A 22,374-nucleotide genomic window follows, 5' to 3' on the forward strand; every position below is an offset into this window, starting at 1 on the left:
AGGGGAGGCCGAGGTGGGGGAATTTTTTCTGCAGGGGTCTCTTGAACCCAGAGACACATGGGCGCGGAGGGGCGACTGGGTAGATTGGTATGGAGTTGGGGGGGGTGCAGACTTGCAGACTCAGCAAATTCTTGAAAAACATCCTACCCTCCACCCCGTCCCCTCGTTTGGACGTGGAGGTTTCCAGCGCTACTTGCAGTTTGCAAGGTGAAGTCCCCCCCCCCATTTTTTTTCCCTCGCACAGAAGACCCCTCTTATTCCCTCGAAAAAAGTCCTCTTCTTCTCCCGCCCCCTCCAGGTGTCCTGGAAAAGTGTCTGGGGAAGGATCGTGGCATCCTCCGTGGCGGGGCTCCTTCGGAATGTTGATTGCATTGGAGGCGGCGGGGGGTGCTTAGGAGAGGGGCGTTTATTATTTGGGCACTGAAAAATAAATCAATTGGCCAGATTTGTCATTGAACGTACATGTCACTCCTTACTCTGCCTGTAGTTCTGCAGAAGAAAGGAAGGGGGAAAATGTCTTCTTGGCTGCGAGGAAATCTACTAGATTACAGTAGAGATCTTTCCAAGTATTAATCAGCAATTAGAGAAAGGGGGGAAAGGTGAGCCCCCGTCTGGTTGCCAGCTATAAGTCTGAGGAGGGGATCATGGAGCAGATCCCGAGCGGGGCGTTCTTCCTGTCTCTTCCCTGGTCGTGTGTATGCAATTCAGCCTCCACATACATCTTGTTTACAGTGCGGCAGGGTTCCTGTCATGGCCTCTCGCCTGCTGCCTTCAGACCCCAGCTGGGTTATTTAATCGTATGGATTAGAAGTGGAGGGGGGTGGGGGGATCTGCACAAGGAAGAGGGAGTTGGGGGCAAAGGTCTCACTATTTTTCAAAAATATTTCTGCTTGGATGCTTTTGCAGCATTCTCCGGTGTTGTGTGTGTGTGTGTGTGTGATACATACATATATACATATTCAAAGGCACTTACAAAGGAAGAAGCCAACCGTAAGGGGACAACAGCATGCAGCTTGCAACTGGCAGGGATTTTTGTCCAGTAGGATTGCGGAGAAACTGACCAGGGAAATGCTGGGAAACGCTCGCCAGTTCTTACCGATTACGGTGGCAGTAACATTGTTAATGAGAATGTTTGTGACTGGGTAAAAGTAGCCAAGTTCTTGGCAATGTCTAGGAACGTTGGTCTTGCAACAGGCTTTTACAGCCACCGAGGTTGGAGGCTGGAAGTTTACATTCCCAAGAAAGTAGGGGGAAGAGAAAGGGGCTCCTGGGATCAATATGCATCCAAATACTGTCGGCGACCTGAGTTTGGTTTTAAGCTTAGCAAAAAAGTGGTCTTGAAGGCGCACTTGCAGACCAGCTCCCAGAGTGTGCGGTGGGCAGACAAGGTGATGGGGATGTAGGTCAAATCTGTCTGGATCTTCCCAGAACTGGGTCAGGCAGAGTAGAGAAGGGGTGGCTGGTGCTTTGGCGGGACATAAAGATACCAGCTGGAAGCCAAGTTCCACCTGGCGCGTGCTTTTCAGCTTTCTGAAAGGAATTTGGGACTTGTTAGGTTGCTCAGCTGTGCACTGGGGCCTCCGCCCGGTTTGTTGGGAGGGGGCAGGGTGTGTGCCCCCGGGAGCATTGCTGCCCACAGGTGGGTGTGTGGCCCTGCTCTGCTGCGTGGTTCCGGGCTGCAGAATTTGCCGCACTGGCTGTTCCGAGGCAGATCTTGGCCTCTGTCGCTGGGTAGGACAAAACTGGCACTCTTCCACCCGTAACAGGCATTCGGCCGAGGCAGACCTCACTTTGCCCCTCCCCTCCTTTTTTGAAATGCTTGCTACTTGCCTATAAGAGTTTTAGCCTCTTGTGGCCTCTCGCTAAGATGAGCGTGGAGAACTTTCTGGAGGGCAGAGGTATCCATCAGCCCAGACAATGAATGTATAACGCAAGGATGTCCTGGTCAAAATATCAAAGGTAAGGGAAAGCTTTGATGAGCTAAAATAAAGAGCATTTCAGCTCCTCACCATCTCTGTCTCTGGGAATACGGAAAGGCTCATGGAAGGAATTTGCACCTGTTGATTCTGCTGAGAACCTGGGATCCCTCTCCTTCTCTCCCAACGATCGTTGCTGTGATTGACTAAATCAACCCCCACCCATTTTAAAATCCAGAGCTGGTCTCCTGCCGATCCTGGCCACTGTTCCAAGGCCCTGAGCCATTCCTGCCCACAAAGACACCGCTCCTGCTGGCTCCAGGAGGGCGGTCCTGGGACTCCATGGATTTTCACCTTAAGGAGAAGCTATCGGCAACTTTGTCTGTTCACCGGGAGCCTTTGGTGCCTCTCAAGCACCGCGTCAGTCCTGCAAACTCCTGCAGCCTCTGGGGCTGGTTGTTCTGGGTGCCCCCAGCTGATGCCCAGCCGATGCCCAACCACTGATCATAACTTCTGAAAAGTTATTTGGGCCAAGAGGAGGGAGACTTTTAAAACATTAACCTGGTGCCCAGTAAAGTCCTTCCATAAGCATAATCCCCGTGCGCCCTCTGTTCCTTCTGGAATTGGGACTTCTGCCTCTGCAGAACTTCCCTGGCACTGCGGGGTCCTTCTCCCCCTCTGCTCTGCTGGCACCCCCTAGTGGCCTCCCCATTCCTCGCTCACTCTTGCTTTTGCACCAGCCTTTTCCCATTTGCAGGCATCTTGACTGGCTGCTGTCCCAACCCAGCCTCCTCCTCACACATGTCCTTCCTCCGCAGCCTTTGCTGTTGGCTGTTTTCCTCCGGGCAGGGAAGCCGGTGGCCCTCGCGTGCTGGACGATGAACACATGACAGGTCTTGTGTACATCACGTGTTCCCGGCCCCATGCCAGGCCGTGACGCGGTGGGTGGAGGTAGGATCCAGTTCCACATATGGAGAGGAGCCTGCTCGGCTTGGGGTTGGCAACGAGTCGGCGGCCAGCGATGGGGCAGTTAGGCAGGAAGCTGGGCCCGAGGGTGCCTTTCCCGTGGGGGGGCTCTGGAGCAGGTGAGTTTGGGCACTGTTCTGCCGCTGTGTCTTTCCTTCCTGCCAGCTCTTCTTTCTCTGCTTGGTTTGTTTGCGCTTTCCACTCACTCTCTCCTCCCATGTGCGCCTTCCCGTTCATGCTTTGCTTCATTTTCCTCTCATTTTGCATCCAGTTTTTCCTGCAGATATTCTCTTGCTTTCTTCCTCCTCTTTCCCCTTGTCTCTTTCTCTTCTGGTTTCCCCATCAGTTAATTCTCTGTTCTCCATTCTCTGATCTGCTCTAGAACATTTTATTCCTTCCTTCTGGGATGTGTTTCCTGCTCAGCTGTATCTTTGCCTGCCTCCCCTTCATTTCTTAAATCTTCCTCCCTCCCTGTATGTTTCGCTATCCATTCCTTCATCTCTTTTTAGTTTCCTCCCATCTCTTTTCTCTATTATTTTAATCAGTCCTCTCTCTCTCTCTCTCTCTCACACACACACACACACATTCTTGCATCCTCTGGTCTATACTCTGTCCAAACTGAATTGGCTGTTCCTTTCCAGTCATAGTTCAGGCTTGGGGCATTCAGGCCCTTTTTGGGGGGCCTCTCTTGACTTGTACGCATATTCCAAGCAGCAACACAGAATTGATGTTGCGAAAATATGGTCTGCCCACTACACTGGCGAAACAGCAAGACCTCAGGTGCATGAATCTAGAACTTGAAGGCGGTTCGTCTGAATGTTTTCTGTATTCAGAATCCAGACCATGTTATTCCCCCTTTTCTTTTCTTTTATGCTCCTGTTGATGGGACTAGATTGATCTGCTTGAAATGGGGCTTATTCTCTTGGCAAGAGGGACTGTGTAGGGGGAATGAGACTTGAGGGATGATGATGACCCCTTGGAGAATCAGAGCCAGAGCAGTCACAAAGGTGGGAGCATGTCTCCTGGGAAGGTTGGTCTTGTGGCAGTCACAAAGGTGGGAGCATGTTGAGGACTCCTTGTAGATCGATAAGTGCCTTTAGTGCCTCAGTCTCCCCCTCCCTTGAATTGGGTAACAGGCACACTCAGGATGCCGTTTTTAGCACTTATTTGTTCGTGGTCTTGGATGAACCAAGGGGCTCTAGAGGTTGGCCTTCCCATCTCATGATGAGCAAGAAAGAGGACCAGGAGGTGTTGGGAAGGACAGAGGTATTTCGACCTTCAAAGTGTGAGAATTGTGGCTTTGTTGGTGCTGCTACTGACTTCCCTTTTGCTTGCGTACAAATTCTAAGTAGGCCAACAGGGTTAAAAGTGTGTTGCGCCAAAGGGGTCTTCCATGTCGCATATCTAACAGAGGAGTCATCCCTACACCTTGCAGACTTCTTTAAAGAAATCCTGGCCAGCCACCAAGGTCTTTCAGAGGATATGACTGTTGGGCAACCAGTGATTAATTTTCTAAAATAAGAATCCAGGTCCATATGTGCTCTAAAAGAGCAGCAGCGTCCATGTTGCAAGCTCTTCTTCCACAGGCTTGAATTACGCTCTTGGGAAGGAAATGTTCTCTGTGCGTGTCCAGAGGCACTGTTTTGCATGCTCCAAAGTCAATTGAATATTGCTAAGAGTTGCAAGATTACAGTGGGATATATATATAAAAAATCAAACAAACAAGCAAACACGTAAATACAGGAAATTGAAGGGGCAAGACTGGTATAAATTAAACCTGATAAGCTCCAAAACACAAAGCAGTACAGAGAAAGAATGCTGGCACCATGCACGCATATGTCTATGCTGAATTCACACCCCCGGGAGTGTGTTTGGATGTGCTTTGTTGGGTGCTGATTTCCCTTTCCAAATGAGGAGGAGACTGCAAAAAATGAAGGTGGACCTGAAGGCCGCATACAAGATGGGCCAAATCACACGCCTGTAAGGGAGGCTGGGCCAAAGGAGAGAGGCTCGCCAAGGACTGCCCCATACTGTTCCCAATCAACTAGGACTGTTGAGGGACTTGCCCTCTCTCCTGCCAGCCTGGCCCCTGCACATTGACGGTGATATGTCCATCACTTCAGCAGGAAGACTCTTCAGTGTGAGCTGGGGGTGAAGAGGTCATCGATAAGCAGGTAGAGTGGCTAGGAAGTAAACCCTTTGTATGGAAGCAGCTTCTTCAAATCTCAGAAGCAATACATCACAGAACGTAAGGACTGGAAAGGACCTGGAGATCATCTACGCCAACTCCAGCATCCCCAACAGAAGACCATCCAGCCATCACTTCAGCACCTCCACTGAAGGAAAGTCCACCACCTCTCAAGTCAGCCTCCCCCACTGTTGACCAGCTCTTAGATTAGGACATTTCCCCCCTGCCCCCAGGCCCACCCAAAATCTACTTCCTTGCAATATAAACCCACCACTTCCTGTCCTGTCTTCTGGATCAGTCCTGAGTGGTTCTACTCCATCTTCTGCATGACGATCTCCAGATACTTGAAGAGGCTTTCAGGTCTCCCTGCTCTCTTACCTTCTGCAAGCTAAACGTGCCCAGCCTTTCCTCGTGTGCTTTTCCTTTCAGCCCCTGATCATCTTGGTAGGTCTCCCCTGGATGGATTCCGTTTTCTAAAGTATGATACCCAGAACTGGATGCCCTATTCTTAATGTGGTCAGACTGACACAGATTGGAAAGGAAGAGTGACTTCCTGAAGCCCCACACCTTTTTAATGCACAAGTTAAAAGGGGTGGGGTTTCAACTGCATGGTTGTGGCTGCTACATGCACACCCCTCTCTAGCTTAGCCTCTGCTTTTCTCCCAGAATGTAAGAACTCTGGCTTTTAAGACCCCCACCTGTACGTGATACACAATATTCTGTTTAGGAAAACGAATGGGGTTCCTCTCCCCGCCCTTCTGCCACTGTACAGTAAGTAGAACACTCTCCTCTCTTCCTGGCCTTTAGAGTGGGAATGGTAATCTGGTTCTGCCGAGCACGAGTGGTTTTCAGACAGAGGCCAAGGGCATTTTCAGTTATTTGATTCTCTGTTGGCTTTGACCATGAGCATTGATTAGAGGATTCCTTGTCCCAGATTTTCTTCTGGGTAGTGGATTTTGGTGGGGGTGCTGCACATTTTTTTCTCCGCCTTTCCAAAGTTAAATAAATATGTATTAATTGTTGTTTAGCTTCTTGCAATTCTTTCATCAGTTGCCACTTGTTTTTGGGTGCATATCACCCTATGCCATGACTTTTCTGAATTCTGGCATGCTTGGCTCTTCCTGTGGGGTGTGTCCAGGCACACAGCATCTTTTTTATTTTTGTTTTTGTTTTTGAGTGTAAGCCACTCAGAGTTGTTCTGGAGTTGGGTGACCTGTCAATGTAAATGATAACAACATCAACAGCTGTGTTATTGGATCAAGAAAACTCCTTTCTGGCTCACACATACGCATGCTTCTGTGCTTTGTCTCCTATTAGAAGTTGGCTGAGAATGATCAAGACATCCAAAATTGTTCGGAGTTCTAGTTTGCCATGTCATGAAGACAGCCAGCATTGTTTGTTTGCTGTATGGGCAAACTGTGTTTGGGAATAACTGTCTTTAGTATAATTCTCAGGGCTGGGCAGCCTCATTGGCCTGACGTCTCTGAGCTGTGATGCCCAGCAGCTCTGATCTTTGTCCAGTGTTCCGGTTACCGGGCGTTGTAATTTAGCAGCATCTGAATTGTGTGTCAATTGCAAATTGTATAATTCATGTCATTTGCATGATACTGTCCCAGGAGTGTCCCCGGGGTATGGTGGAACAAGTGAAGATGCCATTTTGACTTGTTTGACCATACCCTGCAGACTGTGGTGTTGTGATGGGCACCACTGCATCACATCTTGGACCAATGCTTGGGCTGAAGAACCTCTGGCTCTCTCTGTTCTTTCGCTCTGAGGTCTGAAGTGGGGAATCTATCAAGGTTGGAGAGGGACCATTGTCTTCTAAGAGAGTTGAGACTGTGCAAGAGACGCATGGTTTTGCACTGTTTCTGGTTATCGCCTCTGCTCATACAGAAATCTGCACTCATGAAAACCAGCCAAGGAAGGGGAAAAGAGTTATGGAGTGGTCCTACTTTCCACCTCTCTCCAGCAAAACAAAACAAAACAAAACAAAATCTGATCCCAAAGTCCTTACTAGCTCTCTTCCTGGCAAGTAAAGTATTGCAGCCCATGTCCACAAGATGCCAGTAGGGAAGGGTTTTGTCAGCCAGCTTTGATCGTCTCACCATTGCGATGAGGTGGTGGCATCTCTGTGTTATGAACCTCTGAATGCCAACAGCTCTCTGTGTAGAGCAACCTTCTCCCGCTGATTGGCAATTATGGGTGTTGGAATCCAACACGTTTGGAGAGCACCATCGGAGGACATCCGTAATGGGCATTTGGGGTCTTGATTGACTCTGCTTCCCATGGAGAGAGGAAATCTTTCTTCCTCACAATTCAAGTCATGGGCATCTGGGGTTGGAGGTATCTTTGCAACACCTGGAGGCATCCTTGGCTTGTTCTCAGGTCAAAAATGGACCCAGACTTTTGGGACTCCCAATATATGATTTTCATTTATATTTTTTGCAAGCTTAGGAAGAGCCCTTGGACAGGGGTGAAGGGAGCCACAGTCCAATCCATCTGGAGAAGACAGTGGACTTGTGCATCAGGCTTGGAGCTGATGCCTGGTCCTAGGGGTGTCTGTGGGACTTGGTCATGGAAATCCTATAGACCTTCTTACACACACTCCAGTCTCCAAAGCTGGTTCAGAAACCTCTAAATCCAAACCAGCGGGTGAAATATCTTGCAACCGGTGATACCAGGCGTACGACTCGAGATTGTTTAGCTGTTCGCACACTGTAGTTCCTCTGCTAATTGCACTCAAAGATGGATGACTAAAGAGCAGGCAAAGGGTGACAATTTCTTTCCCCTTTTAACTGCATGCTTACAAATCAAGCGCTACATACAGAATCCAGGGGTGCCAGTAGGGCCAGATCACTCCCTGGAAAGAGACATGCACGAATACTGGTATTAACGAAAATGGCTTCAAAACCGAGGAGGGCAAAATGTTCCTACAAAGCTCGCGAATGCCAATTTACTCTCTTCCCTACCATCTATTTTGCATGAAACCCGTTTTTATGCTCGCGCAAAGTGTTCCACCTTGTGTATGTGATATCATTGCCTTCAGCTAATTCACTGGTGACTAATACACATCCCCACTATTTTGGGAAGGGGAAGGGGGCTTTCGGCTGAAAGGATGGAGGAATGGACCCCACACCCGGTCTCTGCTCCGAACCCGTCTCAGCAACGAGGCTTTATTAAACTAAAATTAAGAAGCGGCAGTGGGGAGGCCCGCAGCATTTTGGCGTTGCATGAAAATGGAACAAAAAGTTGCACTGTGTATTTTAACAGTGGGGGAAGCAGAATCCAGAGAGAGGGGAGAGGGGGTATGCCTGGACTCTTCACACACTGCCCGCTTTCCTTCCTTGCATTGGTTTCCCAGGCTGGTCTCCTGTGGGGGGAGCTTGTATCTCCTTCCTCTCCGGCCCCCAGCCCATCAGCAGCTGCCGCAGCAGCAGCCCTGCGCCGGCCCATTTGGCAGAGGGCCCAAGTCTGTGCGTTGCAGCCAGGCGTCCAATGGCAGCACTGTGTTCCCAACCGAAATTAGCAGGCAAACAGGAAAAAGGCCGGCCGCTGGTTGGCTGCTCTCGGCCTGCCCTGTCCCCCCGCCCGTCGCTCAGCTCACGTAGGCCTGGCCTGAGCCAGGGGCCTCTGGGCTGCCTTCCAAGTGAGGGGGGCTGGGGGAGGGCAGGGGAGCGGCTCAGGCCTCTCAAGGACCCAGAGGCCAGGGTGGTGCAGGCGGCAAGCTGAGGCTCGCTCGGTGCCCAGGAGCCTGGCTTGCCAGGTTGGCACGAAGGGAGGGGCTCCCCCAAAGCAGGGCGGCCACGGCACCAGAGGGCACCCAGAGGCATGGCTTCTTGGCTGGCTGTGCGCCGTGGGCAACCGTAGAGGCCAGCTCAAGCCAGGCGCCCCCCCCCCCATCAGCTGGGCTGGTTGCAAAGGCAGTTGATGGTGCTATTCCAGTCTCTGGGCTGCTGATTTCCCAGGCTGGCATTCCGCAGAGGCGTTGTGGCCACAGCTCCCAGAGTGCCCAGCCGGCATTTGGGGGAAGCACTCTTTCTATCCAGGGGACCCTGCCCCCAAAAACCCTCTCTGCCTCCCACCAATGCTGACTTCAGCCTGCAGAGCGTGCATCTCTTTTCTCAGGGAATGCACTACTGCGTGAGTGGGAAAGGAGCAACCCAGCTTGCTTGTTCCACGCAAGATCTTTCCTCTCGCTCCTCTGGCCTGTCGTAAGGTCATACAAGGTTTAGGATCCACATTCGGAAAGGCCTTCTTCTGGATACTTATCCACCAACTGGCGCGGTCTCCAAATTGGCGTTTTGCAGCGAGGGAAGGGGTGGAACAGGAGATATTTAAGGATGGATTTCAGGCCACGGGTTCTTTTTTCCAGGAGGATTCTCAGACTTCCACAGTGCATGGCCCTGGGCCTAGAATGGACAAACAGCATTGTTTTTTCAGCTTGCAAGGGGAGGGGGCTGGACTGAACTACAATTCCCACCATCCCCTTCCACCATGGCTCGGGGATGGTGGGTGCGCTTCTCCAGCCACTGGAGGATGCTAAATTGAAGAAGGCTGAACTTCAGCCACACATCACTGAATGTTTTAGGAGGATGGGGGCCCACAGTAATTACAGCCAATCCCAGGACTCTTCTTAAGACTCCTTCCCCAACCTGATGCCCTCCTGATGCATCAGTCTGTAGCAGTGTTTCCCAAAGTTGGCCGCTTGCTGGCTGGGGAATTCTGGGAGTTGAAGTCCACCCATCTTAAAGCAGCCAACTTTGGGAAACACTGGTCTATAACCTCCATCCCCCACTGGCCGGCTTGGTCGTTGCTGGGACCACCGTGGGATCAGGCTGGGGATCAGGCAGTGCAGGGATCAGGCTGGGGAAGCCTTTCCAAGCCCAATCCCTTTTTATAGGGCAGTGGGTGAAGTCGCGAAGCAAGGCCTAGGGTCCCGGTCCTGGCAGCATTCGCCAGGAGAGCCTCCGGCACCATTTCTCACTGGCTGTCAGGGGACTCTGCTCCGACTCCCTGTTTATTCACACGCTATGTATGTTCTTGGCTTTCTCCGCTGGCTCAGCCTGGGAACAGGCCATGGAAAAGCGCCAAGGAAAGTCTGCCTGGCCGGCGGTGTGCATCCTTCTGGTGCTGCAGCCCCCACCTCAAGAGCACCAGAGAGGCATTGGGCTTTCCCCTTCCAGTTGCCTGCGGAGTTTTGGATGCTCCGGCGGCTAGGGAAAGCCAGGCTGCTTATGCCCTGGGTAGGCAGTCCGGGTGACTCAGCCAGGGGGCCCTTCCTCCCGTCACCCACTGACCCACTTGGATCAGAGCCTGCCTGCCGAGACGAGAGGGCATTTCAAGCCTGATTTAGCCGTAGGGAGGAAAATAAACTACTCCCACCCACACCCCAGCCCGTGCCATCGCCTGCTGGTTGAATTTGCTCCTCTACCGAGAATCCTCTTATACGAGCTGGCGGATTTTGTGGGTGATGGTTACGCCCGCACCTATGCGGAACCCCTGTTGAAAAGCCCAGCCCCGAAAGTAGTGCACACTGGCTTTCCAAGGCCGGATCCCTTGCCACTGATGTGCGGAAGCAGCTGTCTGAGTGCTGGTCTGGTGTCCCAAAATATTGGTATACGAGTCCAGATTCTCATGCCAGCCAAGTAGAGGTGACCCATGAGAAGGAATTTGTGAGGTTCTCCCTCCTGCTTTCCTTGGGCAAGTTGCCTTCCTGCTCATCAACAGAGAAAAGGGGAAAGAGTTGGTCGCCGCAGGGAGGTGCCCACACTTGGTTGTTTCAGAATAGCTACTGCCAGGAGTTCTGTAACCGCAGGTGATAAAGTGGAGAAGAATTGCCCCAAATCATGCAAGACGTGGGGAGGAAGCAACCCCTTCCACAGTATTTGTGCCAGGATTAGAGATTAGAATTTGGGAAGGGGGCTCCAGTGAGTCCCATAATCTGGGGGAAGATGTGCCAACAAGCGCTTCTCTGCCTTGGAGAGAGCCACCACCCGAAGTGAGAATAGCTTTGATACACTGGCTGCCCTTGCCTGGTTTTTAAGGAATTGTGAGCCCGCTCCCTAAGAACAGACGTGATCCAGCACACGGAGACTTGGCTGCAGAACCTTGGCCTCTTAGGAGCGTCTCCTGGTTTGCCAACATTGGTCAGTTCTCGGTCTGGGGAACAGGGAAAACCGTGAGCCCAAAGACGGGGCTGAATCCGGAAAGCCAGTTGTCGATTTCATTCCGTGCATTAATGTATAGGTTAAAAAAAAACCAGACAGACTGAAAGCACGCGGTGGCATTTTGTTTCTTTTTTCTTGGCAGCCCTGCCCAGATTCCCGCCACCATCCAGGGTGGGTTCAGGTGAAAGGTGCTTTGCCCCTCCCTTGTGTACATAAACAGGGCTCTCCAGATGTAAAGCTGTGGGGCGTGGAGCTCGCTCCCTTGCCAGGAACATCGCGTTCCCACCCGAGCCAGAGGGAAGAGGCCTTTGTGTGGGTGTGAGGAGCGGGGGGTTGGGGGTGGGGGAGGGCTGGCTTTGTAGTGGCCCGTTCAGTCTGAGGGGCAGGAAAGGGCCCCGTGCAAGATTCCCGTGTGGTGCTGGTCCTGCAACGTGGGGAAAAAGGAGCTGCTAATCAAAACAATTTTAAAAAGCATTTGGAATCCTTAACTTGTCCTCTTGGGAGTGATGTTAGGGAGCAGATCTGCCTCCGTTGGGCCGGATAATAAGATTGGTTTGGGAATATACGTGCAGCGGGGCTGGGGTGTACGGGTCCCACCGAGTGCAGAGGCATGTGATGTCCCACTCGTTTTCGGAGCGGTGCCCAAGGGTTGTACAAGACTTGCAGTAATGAATGAAGCCTTTTCCTCCTCCCCATCCGTCAGCCTCCTTCCACTCCCGCCCTTTTCCCTCCTCCCGCGACAAGCAGCTGGCATCGGTCCCTGTTTCCAGTACACAGTGTCCTGGACTGACGTGGACAGAACAGCCAAAGGCATTGCCAAGGGCACGTGCAGCAGGATTCCTGCTTTGGAGTGGGCGGGAGACAAGAGATGCACACACGCGCACACGCACACAGGGCGAGGATCTTGGATGGGAGTGGGCGGGGACAGCTTCAGGGACTGGGCACTGCAGAGCAGGATGCTGCCTCGGTAAGGCTTTGCAGCACGCTCACGCTCACCCATGACAATGACACTGAGCACAGACTAGCTTGGGTAGGGAATCTGTTTGGAAAGCGAGGGGGTGGCCCCCAGACTGGGAGCTGGGTTTGTGTTCTGTGGGGGGGTGATATTTCCCCCATTGTGTTGCCGGAAAACAAAACGTCTGTCGTGGGGAGAGTGCCCCTAAGCATGCACAAAGTTTTTTCCCCCCTTACCACCCTCAGTTTGTATGGGTGGAATGCAAATCTGGCCATGTGGGGCAGCCATGTCTAGCAGGGATTGTTCCAGGCGTGGTAAGAAGTCCAAGGGCCAGCTCACCCATAGTCAGTGGCATCCCCCTGCCTAGCAAGGATGGCAGGACACGCCAGCCCACCGGGACCCTCAAATCCTAAAAATCAGTCTAACGGGGGACCAGGATATAGCCCTACCATCCAGGCGGACGGCCAGTCCGGGCGTGTACACGCAATCCACCTCCAGGTGAGGCTGCTAATTAATTCATTAACTGGCCAAACGTATGTGGCTGCCCATCTACCAGTAGGAACACAGTATAGTTAGAACAAAACACTAGCAGGGTTGCTCAGTATGTTTGTGGGGCAGCGGGTTGTGGGAACCGCCCAGCTTGTGCCATGGCCTGCCGTGTGAACAGACCACGAAGGCAGAAGCGGGTTTGCCTGGGCATAGCTGGCTCCCGGAAGACAGCCACGGTGTTTTCCTGGCCTGCGTTCGGAGTGTTGAGTGCAGTCAGCCACTGAAGCCTCTCGCAGGGAAGTTGGCCGAGGCGCTCATCCTCCCGTTGCTGTTTTCTAGCGGGGGGCCTGCTACCCCAGTGTCGGGTGGGGGGCTGGGGAAGCCTCCTGCTTCAGTGGGCTCTGTAAAGCACCGTTTTCGGTGTTTGAAATCTGCATTCATGGTTGCCTCCTGGGAGGTTGTCTTCCCATCCACTGACTGTCCTAGTTGAAAGAAGACATCTGGGTGGAACGAAGGGGGGGGGGGGCGGGGGGGCTGCAGTTGCAGAGGCCGTTGGGATGCAAGGAGAGCATGTTCTGCCTGCCTGCAGCGTCCCCTTCTCTCTCCCGCCCCCTTTTTCAGTTCTGGGCTAATAAGGGGGAAGCTGTGTGCCAAAGAACCAGTTGGTAACATGCGGCATGTGCGAAACCGAGATATTCTCAGTGGAGGAAGGAAATTGACGTCAGAGATGCCTGATCTGAGCAGGAGGCTTTGACGATGCGCGTGAGCTTTTGCGTCGCCGGTTGCTGACGACCGATGCCACTGCGTGCAGAACATGTCCCAGAATGAGTTCGGGTCTTGGCGCAGTCCGCATCCAAGATAGGGCACCAGCAGCTGGGGGTGAGGGGGGAGTGGGTGGGCAGCTGCAAAGATTATGGATGCCTCCCCAGCTTTCACCTGCTTGGTCCCCCGTGGGCTTTGCCACTGCTGCTTTTTTCCTGTTCAGGAGGCCTTGTTTGTCTAGAACTAAAATTAGAACAAAAAAAAAAAGTATTCATAAACAGCTTCCCAGGCAAGTAATGTGGATCGTTGCCCGCAATCTCTCCAGCCTAGTTTTTTTTTTAAACAACCTTAAGGACTAGAAGCTTGCTATGGGGGTGCGGGGATGGAAAGTTGAGGTTCCAGGAATGCTGCATTCCCAAGTGTTTGGCGATATATTATGCAGTTGACCGTTCGAAGGTCAGAAGTAGCGGGATAATGCATCGGATAAATGATTTGTTCAGACTGGCTGAGAATTCTGAGAAGTCCCAACTTGGATGGAAGCTGAGCTAAAACAAAGAACTCAGTTTGTAGCCATGACACACCCCAGAAATGACTCTTGCTTAAACCCAACTCAGTGCTCAGAGAAATGCACCTCTGAAGAGCTGATGTTGGGGCCAAACACGACCATGCTTGGGGGCCTCCTGAAGGGGGTTCCCAGAAGACCGATACGGCAACTGAGGAGTTGATGTAAGTGCGGATCTTTCTGTCGGGGCCCTTAAATTATGCCTGTTTTATTCAATGTGAAATTTGCGTCAATGGTCTGTGAGCATAATCGGGCAGGCCACTAGTCTTCCGCTTAGAAGATGCTAAGAATATTCTAAAAGAGGAGAAAGAGAAGAGAAAGAAGATTAAGATTCTATCCAGAAAAAGACTTGGAAAGCCTTTGGAATGTGGAAGGAGATATTCACAAAGAGTTCTTCTGATCATACGCAGAGTGCCTTCAAGCATACAGATACTGTAAGGGAGGGTGGAGAAGTCCCTTTCAATCGGGAGCTCTGCCTTGTAGGCAAAGGTCGCACATCCAGTAAACACGCCTCTATGGCTAATACATGTACTTGCATAGAATCTAACTTGGAACTTGTGCATCCCAGGCAAAAGATTTTACTTCCAGGACCTTTCTTTCTAAAAATAAATCACAGCCTGATCAGAGCTTTTCCTTGCAAATTCTGCAGGGTTTGGGGGAGATAAGAGGGTGCATCCCACCAAATTTCCTCCTCTGCTGCTTTGTTGGGGCAAGGCTGCATCAGAATTCAACCTGGCCTTCTCACTGGCCCAGCCACTGTTTATGTTGAGGCTGTTTATGGCTCCCAGGCGCAACGTGCCTATTCACAAGGCTGGTACCTGTGGCAGGGATGAGGCCGGCCCCGTTTGCGGCCGGCCAGCCATGTCTGATGACCCCACGGTTGGGCTGGCTAGCGGCCATGCCTCTTTGGTGACCCCTTTGCTTGGGAGCCGTTTGGGAGGCAGAGAAGATGTTGCCGAACCTTGTGGCAAACTGTTGCCTGCTCTCTGCAAAACAGAGCCCCAGGATGATGGGCAGGGTGCCAGGGCACAGAAATGGAACAGCCTGTACCCTGAAGAGGACCGGAGAGGGAGGGATGGTGGAAAGAAGCTGTGGGAGGATCAGGAAGTGCGAAGTCCAGCTCGGTCGTCTCGGGGAGCGAAGGGGAAGCCAGACATCGGCTATGTGGTGGCGTTGGAAGCGGCCAAGGGGCAGGAGATGGTGCAGGTAAGGGGCCTCTGGTGCTTGGATGAAGCCCCTGGGGCATGGCAAACTTCCGTGCTCCCCAGCTTGTATGGTGTCCGTGGTACGCAGGAACCATCTCCCTGTCCACTTCCCAGCAGGGTGTGGTGTCTTCACAGGAGATGCGTGGTTTGGTGGGCTCCCGGAAGATCCTGGAACTGTTCTAGGGCCTTTCCAGGGCAAGGGCTTCAGTCTGGGGTGAAATCAGGCCAGAAAGCTAAGAAACGGTGTGAACCTCAGTTTTCCTATTGCTTGTTCAGGTCTCTGTTGGGCAGGATGTCTGTGGAGCCAGCTGTGGCAAGCAGTTAGTGTTTTCATTGTGGGCAGCCCATTTCTGGGATCTGTGAGGTTTGGGGGTTTTTGTCGCTGACATTTTTTGCAAACTAGACCCGGGTGGCTCAGGAGAGTGGACCCCAGGTGCCTGGAGATCTTTCCAAAGCTTGCAATGTAAAGAGGATGCACTTGGGGGAAAGGGGAACCCCAGAAATCTGAAAAATGAGGTAACTAGAACCCGCTGGGACTGCAAAAAGAAGAGATAACGAGTTCCAAAAAGCAGTGGGATCTGGAGAAGGAAGTTCATGTGGTGGTTTAGGTCCAGGGGCGTGGAAAGCGTTAGATTTTGGAGGAGATTTGATGGGAGGTTAATTTTAATTTAAGCTTAATTTTGATGGTAGAATAAAGAAAAGGGGGGGGCTCTGGGATCTGTTGCAGAGGAGGGAATTAAATAGAGGAAAGTTGCTGTTTTTCAGCTGGGGGTGGCATCTGCCCTCCCGTATTCTTGCCCGCTCAGCTCTGCCTCCACTTCGTTGTCCTCAGTTGCTTTATCTGCTCTGGGAAACTCCAACCAGAGGGCACGTTTGGGCCAAAAGATTAATGGCGGTGAAGGGCTGCCTCCATTCCACCCCAAGTGTCTGCTCCTGTACGTTTTGGAACAAGTTGCAGTTGTGACGTTGGCCCAGGGTGGGCGGGTTTATTTATTTCTCTGGGACTTCCACGGGCCACCCCAGTCTGTCACGACTCTTATCAACAAAGGCCACAAGAACGAAGAGATACATCACCTGAAAAGGCCAAAAGCTGTGAGAAACCAACGGCCACCCACCAGATAAACTGAAATCCCACACAGGGGGAAGACCCAGGTTTAAGGGCTTGTTTAAACAGGGTCAGGGCCAGGATCCGCTTGGGTTTGGAGTGTGCTTCCAAAGTGGTAGTTTCTATGCGCAAGCCTGCCAAGTGTCGGCCCCAAAGGGCGTCTTCCAGGTGATTTGGACTGCGCCTCCCAGAACGCTCAGCTGGGGGAAAGGACTTGCAACCGATGTTATTCTGGAACTGAGCTTGGGGGCAGGAGGGCTCGTTTTGCATGTAGGATACGATCTTTACATTTGCATCTGGCTTCATGCAATAGTGCCCTCAGCCCGTGCCTTAGCGTCCTGCGCGAATCGGCATGCCATTGTGTTAACTCTCGTATGTCTGATTTGTTTGGGCGCAGCAAGGGGTGAGAACACGGCCACCGAGGTTTATTAACCCAGGTTTGGGATTCAGTGTGTCGTGTGAACCTAGCCTCGGTGCATGTGGGTGGGGAGGGGGGTTGACCGAGGCTGTGTATCACTCGACAGGGGTTTCACGAAGAGGGGCTTATGCTGATGGAAGGAGCTGTGCACCTTCGCAGTGTGATCGGTAGAGCCTCTCCACTGGGTGAGAGGAAAAAAATCAAGTGGGGGGAGAGTGGGACAGACTGGGAAAACCTGTTGAGCCTCAGCGCTCAGTGGCAGACTTGGAGAGACCTCCCTCACACACAGCCCACTTTATAGGATGACTGTGAGGGTAAAAATGAAGTCACACCCTTCAAAGTCCTGTTCTAGCGGGCTTTGTGGGGAATCACAAGTGACATACGTGATTATTTGGGTTGGGAACGTGGTCCTGGCAGTGCGTGGACGCCTCCACGTCAGAGGTAAAACGTGCTACCCTAAACTGCATATTTAGGTGTGATCAAGGAAGGTGGTATGTTCATGGGGTTGCTTTTACTCATAACAACCTCACTGCTTAGAGTAAGAGTAGCGTAGACGTGTTACACAGCCAGCTGGAACTGTTTGCATTTTGCTCTGGAAAGTGGCTTGTTCGCACACGACCAATTTTCTCCCCAGTATTTTAGCTGTCCGTAAGGTGTAGGAACTCTTGACATAGGTGCTCATTTCATCACTGTCTTTCTGGGTTGGTGGAGCCACGCACAGGTGCAGATACAGATGTCTTCTCCACTCAACCGCATCCGTCCACAGCAAGGAAAGGTCAAGCATTAAGCCGGATTAATTCCCCCTTCCCAAAACAGGGCTGGACTTGAGAAGCAGTTTGGCCTAGACTTTTGTAGAACGGGCCCACTTCAACAGAAGCAAGAGGGGATCCCCAACAGGGTCCTCACGGGACCTACTTTGGAGAGGGTATTCCAGAAGGAATCAACCAGCAGGGGAGAAGGCTTGACCTTCTCCATCTCCTGGACCACAGTGGGGTTGGTATGTAAAGTCAGTTCATTGCCTGGGCCATTGGACTCCATAGTTTCGACCGTATCATAGTGCAGATGGGAACTTCCTTCTTTCAGACGCTCTACTATAATTTTGATAACAAGAGCAACAGCTGGGACAAAGCTAGAATAGCATACCGTCAAGGCAGAGCGTGTCAGAGGAGGAGTGGGCAAGTTCAAAGCTTTGGTTGGCTACGCTGGCCTCTCATCGCTTTCTCTTTCCCTGCCTCCATACAAGGATTTCGTACTCTTTACCCAGTCACTCAATGACTGTAAACCAGTGTGCTTTAAAACAGTGTTTTTCAAACTTGGCGACTTTAAGATGTCTGGACATGCTGGCTGGGGAATTCTGGGAGTTGAAGTCCACACATCTTAAAGTTGCCAAGCTTTAAAAACACTGCTTTAAAAAACGTGCATACAGAAGAAAGTTGGTTGTTAGTTGCCTGCTGTATATACAGTTCTAGATCCAGAGACAGAACTCAGAAAGAGAGCTGATAATATTCTGCTGACTTATATTTGCATCCTACTCCGCTTTTCTTTATTCTTTTAAGATGAGATATGGGGTCAGAGAAGGAGATGGAAAGAGAGGGAGAGAATTTGAAAGGCCATGGTGCCCAAATGAACTCTCTGCCCTGGTGGAGATTCAAACCCAGGTCTCTCTGGTTCTAGCTGGTGTGTTCCCCATTAATCTGCCCCTCCCCAGCAGTTCCCACTCACAGGTCACAGTCTCACTGTCTGCCTCTCCTTTGCTCTGCAGGTCTACCACAGAAATCCGGAAGGAGAAATCCCGGGATGCAGCACGATGCCGACGCAGCAAGGAGACGGAGGTGTTCTACCAGCTGGCGCACACCCTGCCCTTCGCTCGGGGGGTTAGCGCCCACTTGGACAAAGCCTCTATCATGCGGCTGACCATTAGCTACCTAAGGATGCATAAGCTGCTGAATTCTGGTGAGGGTTGCCACATTCCCTTGGCAAAGGGGGGAGATCGTGAAAGATGCTAACAGGGTCCTTTTCTTCCCTAAGCAGATGTTCTCCAGACAGATTAGATGTCAACGTCTGGGACCCTCACCTAACCCTAACCCAGGCAGCAAGCAGGGCCCAGCTGGATTAGAACCTGGTGCTTTAAGTTTAAAAAAAAGTAGGAGATTCTCAGGTTCCAAAAATTGCTACCACCCATCTCTGGGCTTTGGGATGCATGCGTTCTTCGCCCTTAGTACAAATCGCTTGCTGTTGTTCCCTTGGCCAACAGGATGGGAAGGAAATTGCCCTCCATTCTGTTTGCTGGCTTGTGAAAACTTTTCCAGGGACAACTGCCTCTTTATTTCTCCCTCTGACAATTGCTTTTGAGCAACATGTTTGCAGGAGATCTCGGTGACCAGGGAAAAGGGGCTGGGGGCTACATGCAGCACCGCGTCATCAGTTTGCATCCCAGTCTTGGGTCTAGACGCCCCCAGCCTGCCTTTCAGGGGCTTAGAGGGTTCTCACCTTTCCCAGAATTGAATATCTTTTGAAGTGTACAAAATTCTACACTAAGAAAACCTATTTCCTGCTGTGATAATGCTACGCATGCATTTTCAAAAGTGCCACCCCGCTCAGGAGGTCCATAAACTTGCTTGGACTAAATTGCAGAGACTCTTCGCTCAATAAACCCGATGCCCGAAGCGAGTCCACAAGGGTTCCTTTCATCTCCACCGGGACTGTACCAGATTTTGCTGCTGTTAAGTAGGGAGTTAGACAGCCAGCGTGGTGCAGTGGCTAAGGCGCCAGGCTAGAAACCAGGAGACCAGGAGTTCTAGTTTCGCCTTGGGCACAAAGCCGGCTGGGTGACCTTGGGCCAGTCTCTCTCTCTCAGCCCTAGGAAGGAGGGAAGGGTAAACCACTTCTGAAACCTTGCCAAGAAAACTGCAGGGACTTGTCCAGGCAGTCGCCAGGAGTCGACATTGACTCGAAGGCACAAAAAAGAAAAAGCAGAAAGTTACAGGAGGAAGGGATCAAAAAAGTAAACATACTGACTTTTACACACTTTTACATACTGTATGTAAAAAAGAGGCAGGATCGCACAATGGCGGCCACTGACATGTCTTTTTTGAGCCCCACCCCACCGCAGATGCCCCTGCCTTGCAACTTCGGTATGGGAAGTCACCCTTAATCCAGCCTCGCCTTAAAGCAATTTTTAAAAACTCCATTTACCCAGGAGAATGGCAAGATCAAGTAGAAGCTGAGGAACAGATGGATTCTTACTATCTGAAAGCCTTGGATGGTTTCCTTATGGTCCTGACTGAGGAAGGAGACATGATCTACCTCTCTGAGAACGTCAACAAGCACCTGGGCCTCAGCCAGGTGAGATCCGAAAGAGAGCCAGCCAAAAGCGGGAGGAGCCTGCCTAGGTGGGAAGGGGACAGTTCAAGAAAAGACGGCCCATTCGCATTCACACTGTGCACTGGGAGCATTTTCCAAATTTAAGACAACACTTCTCTCTCAGTCTTGTGGAACACCCCCCCCCCCCATGCTGGCATTTTCTATTCAAATTTCAGAGGGGTTAACATTAAAATTCCTCTCCCGCCCTGCAGACTGATTTCTGAATGGATCTTTTTGTTCTTCGGGGTTAGCTTCAGCTTTATCCCGTAGATAATTTTGGGGAGGTGGGGTGGGGTGGGGGGATAAGTTTAAGAAGGCCATTCTAAATATTCCAATCAAGCCATACTTTCAAATGAATTGATTTCTCATTTTTTGCTGAAATCTGGTTCAAATGAACTGTTTTTGCCCCAAATGCACTGGCCTCTTTGCAAAATGCCCTGATTTTTTTCCCCCTCTAATTTCTCCTGCCTTGTACATGAAATCACATTCCTGTCGTTGCTGAGTGCATGAGTTGATTTTCTTCTCTTTTTTCTTTGCCGAAGAGTGGATGTCCATAATCCGGTTCTTTCATCCGGTACAATAGCCTCATTCTCTTAGTCGTACCAAAGCAAACTTTTACAAGCTTTTAGTCCCCGCCTCCTTGTAAATCTTTGCAAAAGTTGGGCTAAAGAATAAAGAAGAGGTCTCTCACCCGGGGGCCAGGACGCCTTTTGAAAACGTGTCCTTCCCAATCTGGGATCTGACGTGAAGTTGTGACCGTCGGAGAGGGGAGGAGGAGGAGGGCTTTCTGATTGGCTGGCCCCGGGGAGCCCCGCCAATCAGTTGGCGCCTGGCCGGTGTCCGGTCCCGGCACGTGCGCAAGCACATGGCGATGCGCTGCTGCTGATGCGCGGCTCGGCCGGGCCCGGTACTGCAGCCCCAGCGCCCCCGCGGCTTCTCCCGCCGCTCCTGCTCTCTGAGGCGCCTCGTATTTTTTCCTACTTCCTCCCGCTAGCTGGAGCTCATTGGCCACAGCGTGTTTGATTTCATCCATCCCTGTGATCAGGAAGAGCTCCAAGATGTACTGAGTCCGAGGCAGGGTGAGTCTCCCCTCGCCGTCGTGTGCAGACTGGGAGCCGGAGGTGGCAAAGAGCGCCCCCTGCCTTCCCCTGTCCTCCACCGCGTTGCCGTTCCGGGCACGTCACAGTTCTGCCCCGGGGTATTCAGGGGGCTGTAGGCTGCTGCACAGGGCCCTCTAGCAGCCGCTCCTTCTCTTCCTCTTCCTCTTCCTCCTCCTTCAACTTCTCCTTCTTCTCCTCCCCCTTCTCTTTCTCCTCCTCCTCTCCTCCTTCTCCTTCTCCTTTCCCTCTTTCTCCTCTTCTTCCTTCTTCTTTTCCTCTTCCTTCTCCTCCTTCTCCTCCTCTCTTCCTTCTCCTCTTCCTCCTCCTCCTTTTCTTCCTTCTTCTCTTCCTCCTTCTCCTCCTCCTCCTCCTCCCCTCTTTGAAGCCTCCTTGAATTATACCTGTGTAATTTTCCAGTGCAATTTGCCATGTTTTGAAAAAGAAATAAAAAACAAAACAGGGACTTAAGCATTCAGTAATCTCCAGATACCTATTTTGCTTGCACCTCTGATTCCCCAAAGCCAGGAAGTAGGACCAGACATGTGGGGCGCATCCCATCCTGCTCCCTTCCTGCTCTGCCCATTGGGTCCGTGCACCCCATATCTTGATCAGCATCTGACCCTGGCTCTCCCCAGGTTTCTCCAAGAAGGCAGAAGTGAAGACCGAGCGCGATTTTTCATTGCGCATGAAGAGCACTCTCACCACCAGGGGGCGCACCGTCAACCTCAAGTCTGCCACCTGGAAAGTGAGTGACTCCTGGCGGGGTTGGGGGGGGAACAGGGGTGGATTTGGGGAGGGGGTGGTTGGGCCCTCCAAGAAACAGGATTCCGGAGAAGAGGGCAGGTCTTCCTGCAGTCGGGGGCTGCACTTCATAAAATTACTTTCCCAGGTTCTGAAGCAGCATCCAGAGAGGCCTGCAATTTCCAACCCCTTTTGATTCTTTGATGGGGCCGTGATGAGGCGTTCAGACAGGCTAACCTCATTAACCCAGTAGGCCAGTGTTTCTCAGCCTTGGCGACTTTAAGCTGGGTGGACTTCAACTCCCAGAATTCCCCAGCCAGCTTCTGGGAGTTGAAGTCCACCCAGCTTAAAGTCGCCACGGTTGAGAAACACTGCTGTAGGTGTTTAGCATGCTTTCTTTGGCTTTATTTTGTGAAAAACAGAAATGGGAAAACAAC

General features: G+C 51.7%; 1 protein-coding gene across 2 annotated transcripts in view; it reads left to right on the forward strand.

Moving 5' to 3' along the window:
- The window catches only part of HIF3A (hypoxia inducible factor 3 subunit alpha), a 39,087-nt gene that overhangs the window by 185 nt on the left and 16,528 nt on the right, over positions 1-22,374 (forward strand). Inside the window, exons 1-5 of one of the 2 annotated variants that reach the window (XM_063312410.1) lie at positions 15,110-15,211; positions 18,496-18,686; positions 19,933-20,078; positions 21,091-21,175; positions 21,832-21,941. In XM_063312410.1, coding sequence (XP_063168480.1) covers positions 15,168-15,211; positions 18,496-18,686; positions 19,933-20,078; positions 21,091-21,175; positions 21,832-21,941 — 576 coding nt within the window. In that variant the 5' untranslated portion in view covers positions 15,110-15,167. Of the gene's footprint in view, positions 1-15,109; positions 15,212-18,495; positions 18,687-19,932; positions 20,079-21,090; positions 21,176-21,831; positions 21,942-22,374 lie in introns of those variants that run through there. The other variant, XM_063312411.1, reaches the window with a different exon arrangement.

Source organism: Candoia aspera, chromosome 10, assembly GCF_035149785.1.
Source record: "Candoia aspera isolate rCanAsp1 chromosome 10, rCanAsp1.hap2, whole genome shotgun sequence".
NCBI lineage: Eukaryota > Metazoa > Chordata > Lepidosauria > Squamata > Boidae > Candoia > Candoia aspera.